Source organism: Artibeus jamaicensis, unplaced genomic scaffold, assembly GCF_021234435.1.
Source record: "Artibeus jamaicensis isolate MK-2021 breed Jamaican fruit bat unplaced genomic scaffold, CSHL_Jam_final scaffold_1283, whole genome shotgun sequence".
Taxonomy (NCBI): Eukaryota; Metazoa; Chordata; class Mammalia; order Chiroptera; family Phyllostomidae; genus Artibeus; species Artibeus jamaicensis.
The window spans coordinates 2461339-2481440 of NW_026522028.1; the positions used below are offsets into that span (position 1 = coordinate 2461339).

Here is a 20102-nt window from a genome sequence, read left to right on the forward strand (position 1 = left end):
TTAGGAGTTACCCATTAGGGAACAAAATGGGTACGTGTGATAGCTACCCACTGTCATGGTGAGGGCCCTGCGTTGCACTTATTGTCCCAAAATGTATTGTGCTGGAGCCTACACAGCAAACATTCCAATTTCTCCTGACGCCTTCTCAATGAGAACGACGGAGGTGTAGCTACAGGGATGTGCCTGTGGAACAACACAGGATGAGATCTTTCAACAGTTTCCAAAGCTATCTTTTTGCAATAGTGTTCTATGAGATTTGGTAGAAAAGGGACCTCATGATTAGAATGTTTTGGAAATGCTGAACATATTATCCCCGTGTTATAGGTCTACAAAGAATGTTTCTTGAATCAAAGACCTACAATTCCTAGACAATAACTAGAAAGCTACACCAGAAATCCCACTAAGTTGATTAATACAAACCTGTCTGTGTGTGTGTGTGAATTCGTTTGTGTGTGTGTGTGTGTGTGTGTGTGTGTGTGTGTGAATTCGTTTTTTACTGAACACCTGCTACTATTCTGTGGCAGTGCCTGATACTGAACACAGTCTTGGAAAGGCTGGTCTAAAAATTAGAGACCTGCAAATTAAGATGAAAACACTTTCAGGTGAGGAGGGAGGACTGTGGTAGCAGCCTTCATCAGTCTCTGTTTCCATCCAGGCAATTATTTACTTTTATCCTTCACACCCTTTCATCTTTACTTTTTTTTTTTTTTTTACAGAGGAACCTGTACTAGGGACAAAGAGAAAACTGGCATCTACTACTCTAGAGTAGGTGTGTTCTGTAAACAGTGACAGCATAGCCTGGTAAAATTGTGCTGATTATAAGGACACATATTAGCTTAGGCTCTCTTGGTAGCAAGGGACAAATACTAAATTAGAGTTGGATACTTGAAACCTCCGGGCAGATATACAACCAGGCTCAGCAAAGGTCTGGAATGCAGCTGCTTCATATCTGATAATGCAGTCACTGAACTGGTTTTCAACAAAGGGTGTCTTCCCTAAGCAGACATTTTCAGAATCTAGTCCGGAGATTCAAAAGGAACTGTGGTGCTGAAAATATATATGAACTTTTATGCATGATATATACTATGTAAAAACGAAGGATAGAAAACACACGTAAGTGGCTGTTTTCTAACTGCAATGTGCAACCCAGGCCTTGGTGACTATGGGAAGTCACTCCTCTGTCTCTGGGGAAGCCAGCCTGAGGCTCACTTGCCATTATCACTCTTGCCCAGTGTTAGCTTATCAAGGGTACTCTACCCTTAGGAATTCCAACATCGCCATCTGACTACCCAGACTTAACTATTCCCTTTTGCATGATTTAATGAACATAAACATTTCAGGTAAAGCTGATTATCCCTTTATTTTAACCTCTGCCCGACACCATTCTTCACTACTTCCTTAGAGGCAAGGAGTCTCATGGCTTTCATACTGTTTTTAGTATACTTGTACCGTGCACATGAATCCAGCTTAACCAGGGCCCTGTCGGACCTCACCCTCACGTACCTATATTGTTTATAAGGGGAGATTGATTCTGCCTTTCCCAGGGTCCCACACACTACATGCTCCCTCCATCCAAGATCCCCCACACAATGCCTCTCCCTCCACCCAGGGTCCAGGGAATACCACTTCCTTCCATCCAGGGTCCAAGCAACAAGCCCTCCCTCCAACTAGGGCACAGGGGGGCAACCACAAGTCCTGTGGGCTTAATCCGGCCCTCGACCTCCTTTCTCTCCGTTCTGTTGCCATGTTTCTTCCCTGCAGCTGCACTGAGCTCTGGCTTAACAGTTAAGAAGTAGTTACATTTCTAGAGTCCCAAAATTATGTGCGGCCCTTTCAAGGCAACCATGAGTCTCGTGTGGCCCCCGGTGAAAACGAGCGTGATAGCCCTGAACTAGGGTCACACAGACTACCCCCTCCCTCCAAGGTCCCACGGTGTACCCATTCCCTCCATCCAGGGTCCTGGGAATACCACTTCCCTCCATTCAGGGCCACCAGGATACTCCCTCCCTGGATCCAGGGTCCAGGGCATAGCCTTCACTCTATAAAGCAGGAAGGGTATACCTCCTCCCTGCATCCAGGTTCCCACACAAACCTCTCCCCTCTGTCCAGAGCTGCGCGGTATGCCTCCTCCCTCCATCCAGAGCTTCAGGGAATACCTTGTCTGTCCATCCAGAATCCCACGGAATACCTTCTCCCTCCATCCATTCAGGGTCCCAAGAAATGCCCCTCCCTCCATCCAGAGTCCAGGAATTACCTCCATCATCCATCCAGGGTACCAGGGGATAAGTCCATCCTTCATTCAGGGCCCAGGGAACATGCCGACCCTCCATCCAGAATCCATGGAATACCTCCTTCCATCCAGGCGCTCTTGAGGTCCCCACCCCCACACCCGCACCCATGGAGATCCCAAGCTGCACATGATGGGGCATGCGTGAGTGAAGAGACACCTGCACACTTATTTGGAAGCTTAAAAGGTGACAGTTTTCCACACACAAACCAATGAAACACTTTTAATTATTTAGCAACCAATAACTTTAGGAAGTAAGGATAACACTCGGACTTAAAAACTTAACAGAACGTTTCATAGGTCAATATGGCAAGAGGCATGCTTGGCACCCTGACCAGGGCAAGTCAGGCCCCCCGTGGCTGGCTATGGGGAAGGCAGTCCCCGCTCAGTTCTTGCTGTCCTTCAGAGTAAGCTTGTCAAAGAGGGACTCTGCCAGGCTATCTTCCGGGGTCCCCAGCTTGCGCAGGTTGGTGATGTGCTCCCCCAACTCTTGGATGAACATGGCTTGTTCACGCAGGTAGTCACACTCCAGGAAGTGGAAGACCTTGCCATGCTTCTCAGTGACCAGCTGGTACAGATTCAGCAGGCTCTGGTGGACTCCTTTCGCCAGGTGCAAGGCGCGCTCCATGACCCTCAGGCCATTCTCCCAGTTCTCTTCCTCAGGCCTGGGGATGTTCCACAGGCGGGGGTTGCCAGCACGCCGGTTCTGCAGCCCCAACAGGTAATCTGCAAGCTCCACCTCCTTCTTTGACTGCCGAAGGAAGAACAGGCTGAAGTGCTTCAAGGCCGCGTCTCCACGGTCGAAGTAGCAGGCCATGGACATGTACACGTAGGAAGCGTGCAGCTCCAAGTTGACCTGGTTGTTGATGGCGGCCTCACACTCCAGGTGGCAGTTCTGACTCACGTGGCAGGGCGCGAATGCGGTAGCCATGTCTTGTAGCGCAGGTGCGGGGTGGGGGCACCAAAGTGAAGAAATCCTGGAAGCGGGAGCTGGAGTTGCGGGGGTAGCCTCCGAGAGTCTCCTGGGTGAGTGAGCAGCACCGCAGAGGGGTGGTGCTCCAGCGTCTGCAGCAGGCGACTGGTGGTTGGCTCTGAGATGGAACCGGAAAGGGGAAGGTGGGACCAATTCTCAGGAGTGCTCAGGAGAGGGCGCAAGGAGGATGCCGCGGGGGCCAGTGGGAGTGGCAAAGGGACTTTCTAGGGCGGAGTTGGGGGGGCAGGAAGTGGGCAGTACAAAGGAGGCATGTTCCAGGTTCCATCACAGCCTGGGTGAGGCGGGGGAGAATCTGTTCTGACCTCTTAGCATTTAATGTTTGCAATTTTGCATTAATATATCTGTGTTGCAAGAACTTTATCTTTCCTCTAATTCCTTCTATAGAAGGCATTTCCAGTGTGTAAACCCATTTTCCTCCCTTATACTTCTGAGAATACGAATTTGAATTTTTGGTACAGTTCTCTCCTGTTTCTGTGTTATATCTGGGTTCCCACTGCCCAGAATTAGTTCTGTGCGTTCCTTGTCTTTTTTTCTTTAATCTTCCTCATACATTTGGCAACCCTGTGAGTTAGGCATAAAGGACTTATGGGGTCAAAGCAGGGAATGAGCAGGGGTCTGATCCTCTGATCTGGGGTTGTGAGGTGCATTTCACTGCAGGGCTTCTGCTGTAAGGGAAGGCTGGAGTGTGCTGAGTTACTCAGTGGGTTTTCCTTTGAGGATACATGGCGTGGCTTATAGGTAGGAAAGGGGCAGTCTTTGTGGACAAACAAATACGATATTTCTGACAGGGGGAGAGTAATACATTTTTCTTCTAGGTAGATGTGTCCTATTGTTTCCCTTCTCTGCAGATCTGCAATTGTCTTACGTTCATTTGCTGTCTTTGCAGTGTAGTTTGGGGTGAGGAAAGCTGCCAGATACCACAGTTGTATAAAATTCTCTTGTGTAGACATCCTGTCCAGGGCTTTTGTTTATTGGGTGTTTTTTTTTTTTTTAAATTTAGTGACATCTTTGATTTCCTTAGTTGTAAGTCATCTGCTAAAATTTCCAGTTTCTTCCTCATTCAGCTTCGGAACATTGTATGTTTCTCAAAATTCATTTATTTCTTTCAGGTTGTCTAATCTTTTGGCAGATACTCGTTCATGATAGTTTCTTTTGCTGTTTGCAAACCTGAAACACAGATATAATTGTATCAGCCTCATCCCACTAGTGGGTAGGTGATCAGTGCCCACTGTGGGTAAATAACACCTACTGTGCATGAATGAGTCCACACAGGAGGGCAGGCACCGCTGTCTTCAGAAAGAGCTCTGGGAGAGGTTGGGCCTTGGGCCTGCTATCTGGGATCTTCGATTTCAGGAGTGTTCGAACCTCTCCTAATTGATAAGAGTGTCATTGTGCCCAGAGTGGGTAAACAAAAGAATTTACACTGAACACAAGTTTTGTTTCTGTGTGTATGAATTCCTGGTACTTGCTAAGCCAAGGGTGCCTACACACCCTGCTCTCGATACAAACTAGAGCCCTGGGTCTATAATGGCCTCACAGTTATCTACATGGTGGTTCCATTGGAGGTCCGTGGGCATCTCCGGTTTTACATAATATGGCAGTCCCACCACTGGACGAACATCCTCAAATTAATAAACAGTGCTACCATCCCGCAGGTATTCAATTCTAATCACCAGAACCTAGAGTATTTTCCTCATCTCTCACTCTTCACCTCTGGCCCATAAGCAGAGCTCATTGGCTCATTCAATCCATGTGCATTTTGCCCACATCTCTTCCTTTTCTCAGTCACCACTGTAGTTCAACCCCCATCGCCTTTCACCTGGACCAGCCACAACATCTCCTAACTGGCCTCCCAGCTTCAGCTCTTCCCCTCCCTCTACATTCTTGAAAGCACTGAGTCACTCATAACCTGCAGAGGGATTTATGCTAGTTCATATTCCCTACCAGGAAGTTGACTTTCAGCCTTGTCTTTGTGCTTTTCAGTCCTATGGAGCTATTTCAAGTTTGATGGATCATGTTGTGCTAATGGAAGAAAGAGGACAACTGAAGCAAAAAACTGTATTAGCATGTTTTGAAAGGGTAATATGCATGACCAGCATGGGACCATGGGGAGACATTCCCATGTGTCTGGGAAAGCCAGCCTAAGTTTACGCAACCATTGCAGTTGCTCAGTGAGTGCTTGTGGAAGTGATACTCTATAGGGAACCATTCGGTGTGCTGTTAGGAATGTAGCCCAGCCTCACTGTCGAAAAATCCAGTGGGAAGTGGGTCAACACACCAGACCCAGGCCCACGGATAGGTTCTCCCATGGGGAATCAGGCCTGCATTGTATCCACGCTGCCATGAGTCTTGCTTTTGCTAAACTCCCTCACCTTGAATTGAGACAGAAAATGTCTACTGCCTGTCTTTAAAGTGACTTTCTAAAGGGTTTGCTAAATGTCCCAAGCATGGAATGTAACCAGTTCAACCACTTTTCCCCTTGTTCTGCCACATCCTTCTCTTTGAAGGAGTTAGGAACATTCTTTCCCTTGTTATCTGTAAAAGGCAATCACGTACAAGGAACCTGTACATAGTAAAGGAGGACCATGCTGGATGGAATGTACCCAGAAAAGAAATAAAATCAAGTCTAGGCAGGGGTCCAGGCCTTCTCTCTCACTGCGAGATTGGCCACGCAGTCCCTTTTCCTGCACAGGACCTCTGTGCAGGAAATTGTCCACGTGAATTTGTTCCTCACAGCCACAACACAGGGACCCTGTGGGCCAGGGTAGGCATCAGTATTCTGCCAAGATGGCTTCTGGGGTCTTCATCTTGCTACACAGGTATTCTTAAGAAACGTGAACATTTGGGTACTGTAGTCAACTAAAAATCTTCAGGTAAAATGTCAGAACCCTCTACTTCTTGCCCAAACTCACTCTCCTTATTGTTTCTCCAGAGACAAGCACAGCAAAAATTTGAAGGCCAGGCTTTGTATTTTGAGCATGGACATGCATCTATTTTCACCAGGGCCAAAGGCTATGCAGCTAACAGCCCTGTGCCATATACCACAAGGTTTCTGATGAGAAGATAAATTCTGCATTTTCCAGGGTCCCGAGGAAAACCCTCTCGCTGCATTCAGGACTCAGGACATACCTAGTCTGTCCATTCAGGGTCCAGGGAATTCATGCTCCCTCCATTCACGATGAGGAAATACCCCTTCCCTCCATGTATCGTCCGGGGCATACCCATACACTCCATCCAGGGTCCACTGAATACCTCCTCCATGCATTCAGGTTTCAGGGGATACAACCTTCCTCAATACAGGTACCACACGATAGGTCCTCCCCCCATCCAGGGTCTTACCAAAAGCCCAATGCCCCTCCAGACTTCAGTGAATACCCAGGCCAACCATGCAGGGACCTAGGTATATTCATTCTCTCCCCCCATCTAGTGTCCAAGGAATACCTCTTCACTTCATTCAGGGCCCAGGTAAAGCACCCTCCATCCATCTGAGATCCAGGGAATATCCCTCTGTCCAACCTGTGTTCAATAGTATGCCCTTGCCTCCATCCAAGACGCAGGAACTATCCTCTACCCCCAAACTGGGGACCAGGGAATGACCCACACTCCTCTAGGGTTCAAGAAATATACCCTCCCTCCAATCACAGCCCAGGGAATTTCCTTTCTTCCATAAAGTGTTCAGGGAATAACCCCACCCTGCCTCGAGGTTCCAGAAAATATTGCTCCATCCTTCCAGGGTCTCAGGGATACACCTTCTTCCCTCCAGGTTCCAGGACCTCCCCTCTCCCACCCACCATTTTCCCTGGGCTCTCTCCCAGAGTCTAGGGAATAACCCCTCTCTCATTCCAGAGTGCAGAGAATTACCCTCCCTTTCATGAAAGTTCCATGAAATGTAAGCTCCCTCAATCCAGGGTCAAAAGAATAGTCCCATCCTCCAAGTTTCAGGAAATACCCCTCCCTCCCTCCCTCCCTCCCTCCCTCCCTCCCTCCCTCCCTCCCTCCCTCCCCCCAGGACCAGGGAATACCTCCTCCCTGCATCCAGGGACTTAGTAACACCATCTCCCTCCATCAAGCTTTCCAGAGAACCCCCTCTCTCCATCCAGGGTCCCAGAGAATGTCACCCCCACTGAGCCTGGGTTTACTTCTACCTTCCATTAAGGTCCAGGGTATAGTCCCCTCACTCCTACCCATTTCCTAGGGAATGCCCTCCCTCCATACATGGCCCAGGAAATGCATTCTGCTTCCATTCAGGGTCCATGGAACATGACCTCACTTCACCCTGGGTCCAGGTAATATTCTCTCACTCCATCCTGGGACCCCAAGGAATGCCCCTCCATCATCCAGTATCCCACTGGATAGCCCCAACCTCCCCTGGGGTTCAGGGAATACCACATAATTCCATCCGGGACAAGGGCATACTTCCTCCCTCAATCCAGGGCCAAGAAAATACAATCTCCCTCCATCCAGGGTCCAGGGAATACTCCACCCACAAGACTAGTTCCCACGGAATGCTCCTCACTCCATTCAAGGCCCAGGAAATAACTCTCCCCTCCACTTAAGCCCATGGAATAACCTGTCTCTCCATCTGGGGCCCAGAGAATACCTCCTGCCTCCATCCAAGGCCCGAAGAATACCTTCTTTCTCATCCAGTATCCCAGTCAACCTGCTCCCTATATCCAGGGTCCAGGTAATGGCTGCTTCCTCCACCCAGAACCCACAAAATACCTCCTTCCTCGCTTTAGGGCCCAGGGAACACTATATCACCCTATCCAGGGTCCCAGTATACCCCCTGACTCCAGGCATTACCCCTCACAATATCCCATCCTCCTCTAGGGATCAGGGACTATCTCCTCCCTCAATCCATGGTCCGAGAAATAGTCCCTCCCACCTCCCAGGGTCCAAAAACAGCTCCTCCCACCAATCCGGGCCCAGGAAATACTCTCTCCTTAAACCCAGGGTTTCAGGATACCCCCCATCTCCATCTGGTGTCCCACATAATAGCCCCACCCTCCTCCAGAGACTAGTGAATACCCACCCTTGCCACCTCGGCTCCTGAAACTAACTCCTCTCTCCATCCATGGTCCCAGGGATACCCCCCTCCCTTCACGCTCTGTCCCACAGACACTGATTCCCTCTATCCAGGTTCCCAAAGAATACTCGGTCCCTCTATCCATGGTCCCAGGGAACAGGCTCTCCCATCCACGGAGATCTTCATCTGAAAGTGATGGGGTGTGGTTGGAAAGAGAGACTCCTACATACCTGTTTTATTACATAGAAGGTTTGCGTTTCAAACACACGCATCAATAAAACTCCTTTTTTTAATCTAGGAACCAACAACTTTATTAGAAGAAATGGTAAAACTGCAACATAAAAGCTGAAGTGAACATTTTGAAGGGCCATATGGCAATAGGCACGCTCAGCACAGTGACCAGGGGAATTTGCCCTGAGGCTATCGGGGAAGGCAATCCAGGGACAGTTCTTCTTGCTGTCACCCAGGGTGAGCGTGTCAAAGAGGTACTCTGCCAGGCCGGATTCCGGAGCTCCCACCTTGCGCAGCTTGATGACACGGCCCCCCAACTCTTTGATGAACATCACCTGTTGCTGCAGGTAGTGACTCTCCAGGAAATGGCACAGGTGGCCCTCCCCCTTGTCAGTGGCCAGCTGGTGCACACTCGGCAGGCTCTGGTTCACTTTCTTCGCCAGGTGCAAGGCGCAGTCCATGGCCCTCAGGCCACTCTACCATGCATCCCAGGGAGGACTGCTGATGTCCCGCAGGCGGATTCGGTCCCCTCGCTGGTTCTGCAGCCGCATCAGCCTCTCCCTGTGCTCCTTCTCCTAGTTTGACCTCTGCAGGAAGAACTGGCGGAAGTGCTTCAGGGTCAGGTCCTCGAGGTCGAAGTAGAAGGCCAGGGAGGAGTACACGTAGGGAGGCGTGGAAGTGTACGTTGATGTGGTTGTTGACGGCAGCCTCACACTCAGGCTGGTAGTTCTGAGGCACAAAGGAGGGCCCGGGCAGCATCTCCATGTCTTCAGGCGCAGGCGCGGGCCTGCAAGACTGCAGTGGTGCAGAATCTCAGGCTGCTGGGTGGGCTGTGGCAGGGGCGACTGTGGAAGCTGCAGAGCCCCAGAGTGTGCTGCAGTGGCGCCAACACAGGCGTGCTGACGTGTCAGTCCTCAGGCGCTGCTGTTGGCTCTGAGGTGGGACCAGAAGAACCCACCCACGCAGTAGTTTTGAGGGAGGGGGGAGGCAGCCTGTGATGGGCTTGGGGGTCAGGGTCATGGCAGGGCCACGTTGGTGGGGGTGCTTTAGGGGGAATAAGGGGGCCAGCGGCACTGACACTTTCCATGTTCCATTCCAGCCTGGCTGACAGGGCCTCTCAGGGCTGGGCATGTGGCCAGTATGACCTTTAAAATGTTCTTCAGGAATACAAGTGCAACTGTTTTCAATCAATCACCTACATGATATCTGTGAGCAACTTACATGAATATTGCCCTAATGTGGTTGTTTCATTAAACAAAGCCATTTTGTGGTATCATTGGTTACATTTAATACCTCGAAGCTTTGTTTGAATGACTTCGCATGGACATGAGGCCAGGTCCAACAGCCCTACTGACTTCCTAGACCTTGTTCCTCCAGTGATCCCTGCTTTTTCCTCCCACTCTCAGTTTCACATTCCTCCCAATGATCAGTTCCACATTTCCCTGACAGGAGATCAGGGCCTCGAGCGTCTCAGTGACTGGGGCACCTCTCCATCTTTCACTGTTGGAGTTTGTTCTTCACTCCCCTTACTCTCTCCTGCCTTAATCTTTCAGCCCAGTCCTGGAGACACCTTCCTTCTGCCCTGTCTGCACCCCAATGTGGAGTGTCGGGTGACCTCTTCACTGAACCCCCAGAGGCCTTCACCCATTTCACCTGGCTTGCCAGTCTCTGTGCTCTTAGGTAAGCACAGACTTCGGTTCCCTCTGGCAGGAAACAAAAGGTTTAGTTAAATCCTTAAAGAAAGCCCTTAACCCTGTGGATGTATTCATCCCCTCCAACCACATTTGTAGTTTCACTGCTACTCAGTAAGCCTTTTTGCTCTAAAGCTTTCAGTTAAATTCTAAGGAAGGAGCCAAAGTAGTTGAGTATACCACTGATGTCAAATTGTCCTTAATTAACTCAACAAACCCCTTATATCAAAAATGGCACAGGCACTAGTGTAGGGTCTGGGCAAATACTAGGAACAAAGAGAGACTTCGTCTGTTCCCATGGGATTTGTATTCTAGTGCAGAAGCAGATGGAAACACAAACAGGTAGAAAACTGCCGTCTTTCTCCCCTTTCTGACCCAAGTAAATACATACAACATTTTGCGCATACATGGAAATTAAAAGGAGAAAACATGTTCTTTCAATTCAAGAAGATTATAGTGGAAGATGTAAGACCAACCTAGATATTTATAATTAATGTGTTTATGATTAATCCAACCACCAAACAGACACTCCAAATATGTGTTGGACACTGTGACTCTGGAGATACACACAAGAATCAAACGTGGCTCTGCTCTCAAGACACAACATAGAGAAAGGAATATTATCAGTGCTCTCACATGGTCTGGTGGTTGTGAATAAAATGCCTACTTTCAATTAAACTTTTATTCCCATGGTTTTGATTACTGTACCTTTTTAGACCTTTCTATTTCTCTTTGGAAGCTAGTGCTGCTTAACTTTTATTAAATACTTTATTGTTATTCTATTACAGTACTCCTCATTTTTCCCCCATTGCTCCCCTCCAAGCAGTCCATTTCATTGTAGACCTCACTGTAAGAATCTGTTTAAATAGAAGGGACCTTGATTTTGTAGAATGTTTCTCATTATGTTCAGCATTATGTAATAATTCATCCTTATAATTTTACTCTACCTGAGGTTGAAAAAGTATCCCTTCTAAGGGAAATCAATTATAAGCATGGGCTCAGAATCTCAGAATTTCATGAAGGAAATACACATATGTATAAACAAAAGTATTCCCTCCAGTTTTTCTTTAATGAGGAGTATAAAGCTAAATACACACACATAAGGAGAAACTATAAGAGAAGATTATATTTTAAAAATATGAATATATGATAAGTTTTCCTTGCAATGTTTGTGCTCAGTGTTTATACTCTATTAGCATAAGTCAGCATTCTCCAAAGAAACAGAACTGATGGAATATGATCTATCTGTCTGTCTGTCTGTAAACTGAAGAATTGTCTCCTGTGGTTATGAAGGCTCAAAAGTCCCCAAATCTGCCTTTGGCAAACTTGAGACCCAGGGGAGCTCATGTTGCAGGTCCATTCCAAAGGCCAATAGGTTCAAGACCCAAGAAGTGAAGTTGAAGGCAGGGGAAAGAAACAGTGTTCCCCACTCAAAGGCAGTTGAGGATGAGGAGTTCCATCGTTTTTAGAGTCGAGTCAGCATTTTTGTTCTATCCAGCCCTTCAACTGATTAGATGAAGCCCACCCACAGTAGCTAAGCCCATCTGCTTTACTCAGGGGACTGTTTAAAACATTAATCTCATGGAAAGACACCCTGACAGGCACTCACAGAATAATGATTGAATAAATATGTGGGTATCTTCTAGCCGAGTCAAGTTGATATATAAAATTATCCATCACAGTATTTTTCAGAATTAATACAGAGTGAACGAATAAAAATTCGAGTACCACAATTTGCGAAGACTGTGTTTTGACTTTTGGTTCCCTTCGTCTTTTAAAAATGCTACAGAACTAATAGTTACACCACTGATATTAGACAATAAGTTCTGACTCAGTGTCAGTGATGAGCTTTCATTCATTCATTCAACATCTTTCTATTGAGTACATATTATATGCCAGGTATTTTTATAGGTCCTAATATAAAAACCTGTCCCACAAACTCCTCACATATGCATTTTTTGCAGTTAAGTGTTATTCAATGTTCTATATAATCTTTTCTTTAAAAATTCATATATGCAGTAAGCTTGATGATATATTTATAAGGAAGCAGATCATGAGTAGCAGCAGTTGGTGACTTACTCTCTGTGTGTTTGCATATGTATAAAACTCATTTAATAAAGCAGCAGTGAAAAATGATAGCAATCCAAAATCAGTATTATCAATCCTTAGTATCATCTGTCTCTGAGCTGTTGACACTCTACTACCTCATTGTTACGGATACTCTGTCCGTTAGCTTTTTGCCATCACCAGCCATATTTTACAGATCAAGACCTGTGAATTTGAGAGTCAGCAACATGCTCCAGCAAGCACACACCTTGTAATTAGCAGCCAGTGACACACTGATCTGGATTCCTCTCTGGGTAGTTTGGAAACTTCGGCTGCACCATGAGCTCCTTCATGAAAAAGGCTGTTTAACTGCTTTGATACTGAATTTCACATAGTAGGGGCTCAGGGACACTAGCTAAAATGTTTTTGTTTTGGTTTGTTTTTCTTTTTAAAAATATGTTTTATTGATTGTGTGCTATTACAGTTGTCCCATTCCCCCCTTATTCCACTTCACCCTCATTAAAAGCTTTATTTTATTATTTCTCATCATGTCTCATTATTTCTCCAAATTAAAACAAGAGAGTGGGAGTGGGTGTTGAATGTGTTTAACCTGGGTTTCCTTTAGAAGGAAAAAATCAAAGACACCCAAAGGTGACAAATTATTCTTATCATTTTACTTTAATATGCACAAACATAAAACTAGGTATAAAAATCTCTATGCTTAAAGGTATGCCTTTGTAGCTGTAAAACTAACAATTTACAAAGATATGCAAATAAAACTATAACATTAAAATTAAGGAGGTTCGGTTGCACTTCAGATTATGCTTTTCCTCTTAAACCTGTCAATCACTTCTGACTGACAACACATTTGCTGCCTCTTCTCTGTATGCTGAGATTCAAGTTCTCTGTCGAGTGCCATGCCTCCATTCCCTGATATGTGTGGACCATCTCAGGTCTGGACCACTCTTTTTTAGGAAAGACTTGGCACACTTTAGTTCTCTGGATGATTCATAAAGTACATTTCTTTTCAGGTAGTGGAAGGAATTATTTAAATATTGTCTGTCCTTTTTTATTAACTTGTGAAAAGGAACGTGATAGTTTATTCTGATGTAGTTATTCTGGTTTCATGAACCGCCATTAAAGGTCTCACTGACCTCAGTAACTGAAGGTGCTGAAGTTTCATTCTATTAAAATATTTTTCATTTCCCAGTCATCACTTTAAAAGGAAATTTTCGTTTTTGAAGCTGCTGACATCAGTCATTGTGACTATATGCATGGACATGGGACAATTGTCCTTTTTACACTTGGACAGACCAGTCAGCAGCAATCACACTCAGCATGATTCAAAACACGTGCAATTGTGCACACTGTATCTGTGTGGCTGTGGTGACCTATAGAGAGATCGAGAGAATCCTGGCAGTGCTTCCAATAATTTTTCTGTTTTCCTTCTTCAAACTTTATTTTTAGTGTTGACATTATCACAGATTTTCCTCTTCTTCCCCCCTTGGCCAATCTCCACGCAGCTCCCACCCCCTTCCCTATGGCCATCACCACACTGTTGTATTTCATTTAGATGTAAACTCAAGAAGAAATACAGATAAAGAACACAGAGTTAGAATGACACAACCATACCACATATCTAATCAGTACCTAACTAGCACCTAATGTAAGTCCAACTTTGTGCTGAGTGAGGGCAACTGGCTTTGACATTGATCTCCTGGACCCAAGAGTCTGTTTTAGTTCCCCGTTTTCACCAACATTACACACACACACATATACATATAACATAAAATTAGTTCCTGATGAGTTCATAATAAGAATGTGCTGTGATATGTATTTAATTTCAAATATTCACATGTATTCTGTAGAACACATGTGAATAATATTAAATATTTATTTAAATATTTAATTTAAATATTTATTTAAATATTTTACTTAAAAACTTTCCTTCTATTTACACAAATACAGAACGTGCTACAGAAGTGCTCATACCTTTCCCTTCATAACAATTATATTTGGGGAAAACATATTCGCTGCAATTTTGTATGTTAGCCTACGGATCCAGAACGTCTTGGTTGAAGGTGTAGATAACATTTTTTCACTAAAATCAAGTGTAAGTTTCTCCAAACAAGTCAGGCAAAAAGTATAATCCTTATAAAATTTTCTATGCCTCACAGTCATATTGACCTGGGAGTGTTCATAGAATAAGTTTTTAATGTAATCTTTTTTCTTCATGAGTTGACATAAGCAATTTTCTTTCATTTTTAATTTTTTAACTTTCCTTTCATGCCCTCAGTTGTTCATATGCTGATTTTCTCATTCATAAAAATATAACGACCTCAACAAGCCAATGTTAAAACTCAGTAAAAAACACCACTTACAAAAGGTTTTGTGTAGTGTTTTCTCTGTGCTAGTCACAAAATTACCTTCCTGCTGAGCATTTCTTTCTTCAGTTTTTGTTCATACTTGAAAAATAAACCATGTTCCTTTCATCTATTTCCTTGAAGACTTTTGTCATTTCCCCAAACAAACAAGCAAACAAAACCCCCTCAGTAGTTAAGGTCAGTTAAGCATATTTAGGGAATTTGAACTTCCTAGGAAATACCTGGTTATTTGCTAGTTTTCTGCCAAAATAATTTTAAACTTATTTTATTTCTATGTCAGTCAATGGATTGGGACATATCCTATAAGTAGAATATAAACATTTTGCTTTTGTTTATGTGGATGGAGTTCTCAAGTTCTGGTTCCTTGCCTCACAAACCACTCAAGAGGAAAGGCTCCTTAATCTGCCCAGTACTGTCACCTGTACTTTGGTAACGCTATCCCTCGAGTTTGAGCGGCCAGAAAACTGCTGATTTCTTCCAAACCTTTGGCAGTGATGCAAATTTATAGTGTGTGTGTGTGTGTGTGTGTGTGTGTATGCATGCCCCTACGCATGTGTATGTGTTTACACACACAACAACAACAACAAGAGGGATTTAGTGGAAAGAGAAAACCAGCATTCCTCTAAGGACTTGAATCAAACCAGTTATGGAGTAATTGGTGGAGTTGGTGAGACCAAAGGCAGCCCACTTGAGGGAAGAGGCTTTTGAGTGCCTCTCCCTCATCCAGTGTCCGACAGAACAGCCCCATCCCCCTCCAAGGTTCAGGGAGTACCACCTCACACATTACAGCATCCAGGTATACCCCTCCCCCCATCCAGGATCCAGGGAATACCTCTTCCCTCCATTTTGGGCAAGGGAACACCCCAGCCTCCACCTGTGGTCCACGCAATATGCCACCCACAATTCTGGGTCCCACAGAATGCTCCTCCCCCCATTTAAGCCCAGGGAATACTCTCTCTCTCTCCATCCAGGGTCCAGGGAGTACCTCCTCGCTCCATCTAGAGCACAGGTGGCAAACACAGGGCCTGTGGGCTGAATCTGGCCCTCCACCTTGTTTTATCCAGCCAGGCATCTTATTTCTACCCAGCAGCTGCGCTGAGTCACGGCTTAACGTCAAGGAGTAGTTACATTTATACAGTCCTAAACTTACCTGTGGCCCTTTGAAGACAACCACGAGGCTGATGTGGCCGCTACTGAAAATGAGTTTGATACCCCCGATCTCAGGTCACACAGAATATCCCCTCCCTCCATGGTCCCAAGGTGTACTCACACTCCCTCCATCCAGGGTCCTGGAAATACCTCTTCCCTCCACTAAGAGTCGCAAGGTTATCTATCCCATCCTTCAATCCAGGGTCCAGGGCATACCCCCTAAGGCCATACAGAGTGCAGGGTATACCTCCTCCCTCCACTGAGGGTCCCACAAAAACCTCTATTCTCCATCCAGAGCCCCAGGGAATACCTTCTCCCTCCATCCAGAGTCCCAGGGAATAACTTCTCCTTCCATCCATCCAGAGTCCTAGGGAATGCCCCCTCCCTCCATCCACAGTCCAGGAATTACCTACTCCCCCCATCCAGGATAGCAAGGAATACCCCACCACTCCACTCAGGGTCCCAGGGAATAAGTCCACCCTTCATTCAGGGCCCAGAGAACACCTCCACCCTCCATCCAGGATTCATGGAAAACCTCCTTCCATCCAGGCTCCCACGAGATATCTTCTCCCCCCACCCAAGGAGATCACAAACTGCAACTGCACATGATGGGCCACGTGTGAGAGAGAGAGACTCCTACACACTTATTTTAAAACAAAACGTGACAGTTTGTGCACACGAACCAATGAAACGCCTTTAATTATTTAGCAACCAATAACTTTAGGAAGTAATTATAACACTCAAACATAAAAATTTAACTGAACGTTTGTAGGGCAATATGGCGATAGGTATGCTCCGCACCGCGACCAGGGGAAGTCACCCAGCGGCTATCAGTAAGGCAGTCTCGGCTCAGTTCTTGCTGCTGCCCAGGGTGAAGTTGTCAAAGACGGACTCTGGCAGGTTACCTTCCGGGGCCCCCAGCTTGCGCAGGTTGGTGATATGGTCCCCCAACTCTTGGATGAACATCTCATGTTCACGCAGGTAGTCACACTGCAGGAAGTGGAAGATCTTGCCATGCTTCTCAGTGATCACCTGGTGCAGATTCAGCATGCTCTGGTGCACTCTCTTCGCCAGGTGCAAAGCGCACTCCATGACCCTCAGGCCACTCTCCCACTTCTCCTCCTCAGGCTCAGGGTTGTTGCACAGGCTGGCGTCTTCTGCACGCCGGTTCTGCAGCCCCAACAGATAATGCGCGTGCCCCACCTCCTTCTTTGACTGCTGAAGGAAGAACAGGCTGAAGTGCTTCAAGGCCGGGTCTCCACCGTCGAAGTAGCAGGACATGGACTTGTACACGTAGGAGGCGTGCATCTCCAATTTGACCTGGTTGTCGATGGCGGCCTCACACTCAGGGTGGTAGTTCTGACACACAGGCCAGGGTGGCAATGCGGTCGCCATGTCTGGTAGCACAGGTGCGGGGTGGGGGCACCACAGCGAGGAAGTCCTGGAAGCGGGAGCTGGAGTTGCGGGGTAGCCTCCGAGAGTCTCCTGGGTGAGTCAGCGCGGAGCGGCAGTGCTCAGGTGTCTGCACCAGGTGCCTGGTGGTTGGCTCTGAGATGGAACCGGAAAGGGAAGGTGAAATGTGAAGTGACCTTCCCTTAGATAAAGTGACCAATTCTCGCGAGTGTTCAGAACACAGCAAAAGGAGGATCCCAGGGGCAGGTGGGAGTGGCAAAGAAGGGTGCTGGGCAGTGGGGGGCGGGTCTAAGTGGGCAGGGTACCAGCAGCATGTTCCAGGTTCCGTTACAGCGTAGGTGAGGCGGGGAGAAGCTGTTCTGACCTCTTGACATTTAATGTTTTCAATTTCGCAAGAATATGTCTATCTTGCGAAGACTTTGTCCTCTAATAACTACTATAGGAGGCCTTATTGTTGTATAAGTTCATTTTGTCCTCTTAAAGTTCTGAGAACATGAATTTGAATGTTTGATAAAATTCTCTTCTGTTTCCTGTGTTATATCTGGGTTCCCCCTGCCCAGAAATAGTTTCGTGAATTCCCTGTCCTTTTTTCTTTTATCTTCCTCATACATTTGGCAACCCTGTGTTCCTGTACAGTTAGGCATAAAGGACTTACGGGGTCAAACCAGATAATAAGCACAGGCCTGATCTGGAGTTGTGATGTGCACTTCAATACAGGGCTTCTGCTGTAAGGGAAGGCTGGAGTGTGCTGAGTTACTCAGTGGGTTTTCCTTTGAGGATACATGGCATGGCTTATAGGTAGGAAAGGGGCACTCCCTGGGGACAAAACAAATACTATATTTCTGACAGGGGGAGAGTAATACATTTTTCTTCTAGGTAGATGTGTCCTATTGTTTCCCTTCTGTGTAGATCTGCAATTTTCTTAAGCTCATTCACAGTCTTTCCAGTGTAGTTTGGGGTGAGGAAAGCTGCCAGATACCACAGTTGTATAAAATTCTCTTGTGTAGACATCCTGTCCAGGGCTTTTGTTTATTGGGTGTTTTTTTTTTTTTAAATTTAGTGACATCTTTGATTTCCTTAGTTGTAAGTCATCTGCTAAAATTTCCAGTTTCTTCCTCATTCAGCTTCGGAACATTGTATGTTTCTCAAAATTCATTTATTTCTTTCAGGTTGTCTAATCTTTTGGCAGATACTCGTTCATGATAGTTTCTTTTGCTGTTTGCAAACCTGAAACACAGATATAATTGTATCAGCCTCATCCCACTAGTGGGTAGGTGATCAGTGCCCACTGTGGGTAAATAACACCTACTGTGCATGAATGAGTCCACACAGGAGGGCAGGCACCGCTGTCTTCAGAAAGAGCTCTGGGAGAGGTTGGGCCTTGGGCCTGCTATCTGGGATCTTCGATTTCAGGAGTGTTCGAACCTCTCCTAATTGATAAGAGTGTCATTGTGCCCAGAGTGGGTAAACAAAAGAATTTACACTGAACACAAGTTTTGTTTCTGTGTGTATGAATTCCTGGTACTTGCTAAGCCAAGGGTGCCTACACACCCTGCTCTCGATACAAACTAGAGCCCTGGGTCTATAATGGCCTCACAGTTATCTACATGGTGGTTCCATTGGAGGTCCGTGGGCATCTCCGGTTTTACATAATATGGCAGTCCCACCACTGGACGAACATCCTCAAATTAATAAACAGTGCTACCATCCCGCAGGTATTCAATTCTAATCACCAGAACCTAGAGTATTTTCCTCATCTCTCACTCTTCACCTCTGGTCCATAAGCAGAGCTCATTGGCTCATTCAATCCATGTGCATTTTGCCCACATCTCTTCCTTTTCTCAGTCACCACTGTAGTTCAACCCCCATCGCCTTTCACCTGGACCAGCCGCAACATCTCCCAACTGGCCTCCCAGCTTCAGCTCTCCCCCCTCCCTCTACATTCTTGAAAGCACTGAGTCACTGATAACATGCAGGGAAATTTTTGCTACTTCATATTCCCTACCAGGAAGTTGACTTTCAGCCTTGTCTTTGTGCTTTTCAGTCCTATGGACCTATTTCATGTTTGAGGGACCATGTTGTGCTAAGGGAAGAAAGAGGACAACTGAAGCAAAAAACTGTATTAGCATGTTTTGAAAGGGTAATATGCATGACCAGCATGGGACCTTGGGAAGACACTCCCGTGTGTCTGGAACAGCCAGCCTAAGGCTCAGCTATCATTGCAGTTGCTCAGTGAGAGCTTGAGGAAGTGGTACTCTATAGGGAACCGTTCTGTTTGGTGCTAGGAATGTAGCCCAGCCGCTGACTCAGAAACTCCAATGGGGAGCGGGTCGACACACAGGATCCTGGTCCCCTGATAGGCTCTCCGGTGGGGAATCAGGCCCGCATTGTACCCAGGCTGCTATGAGGCTTGATTTTCCTAAAACCCCCTCACCCTGAATTGAGGCGGAAATGTTTACTGCGTATCTTTAAAGTGACTTCCAAATATCTCTGGTAAACTTCCCAAGGATGGAGTGTAACTGGTCCAGCCACTTTTCCCCTTGATCTGCCACATCCTTCTCTTTGAAGGAGGTAGCAATATTCTTTCCTTTGTTATTTGTAAAAGGCAATCACCTACAGGGAACCTGTACATAGTAAAGGAGGACCTTCCTGAATGTAATGTACCCAGAAAAGAAATAAAAGCCTGTCTAGGCAGGGGTCAGGGCCCTCTCTGTCACTTAGAGAGTGGCTCTGCTGTCCCTTTTTCTCCACTGGACTTCTGTAGTCTGTGTGAATTTGTTCCTTGCAGGCACTACACAGGGACCCCGTGGGCTGGGGTCCCCATTAGTACTCTACCAAGATGGCTGCTCGGGTCTTCATCTCGCTACACGGGTATTGTTAA

The 20102-nt window shown here is 46.4% G+C and overlaps 2 protein-coding genes and 1 pseudogene across 2 annotated transcripts; all 3 read right to left on the reverse strand.

Moving 5' to 3' along the window:
- Positions 1-2672: 2672 nt before the first annotated feature.
- LOC128625953 (ferritin heavy chain-like) lies at positions 2673-3218 on the reverse strand. Its single transcript, XM_053655808.1, has one exon. The coding sequence runs from the start codon at positions 3216-3218 to the stop codon at positions 2673-2675; it is 546 nt and encodes a 181-aa protein (XP_053511783.1).
- A 5271-nt stretch (positions 3219-8489) lies between these two features.
- LOC128625933 (ferritin heavy chain-like) lies at positions 8490-9303 on the reverse strand (annotated as a pseudogene).
- Positions 9304-16657: 7354 nt separating this feature from the next.
- On the reverse strand, positions 16658-17203 carry LOC128625950 (ferritin heavy chain-like). Its single transcript, XM_053655789.1, has one exon. The coding sequence runs from the start codon at positions 17201-17203 to the stop codon at positions 16658-16660; it is 546 nt and encodes a 181-aa protein (XP_053511764.1).
- Positions 17204-20102: the final 2899 nt, after the last annotated feature.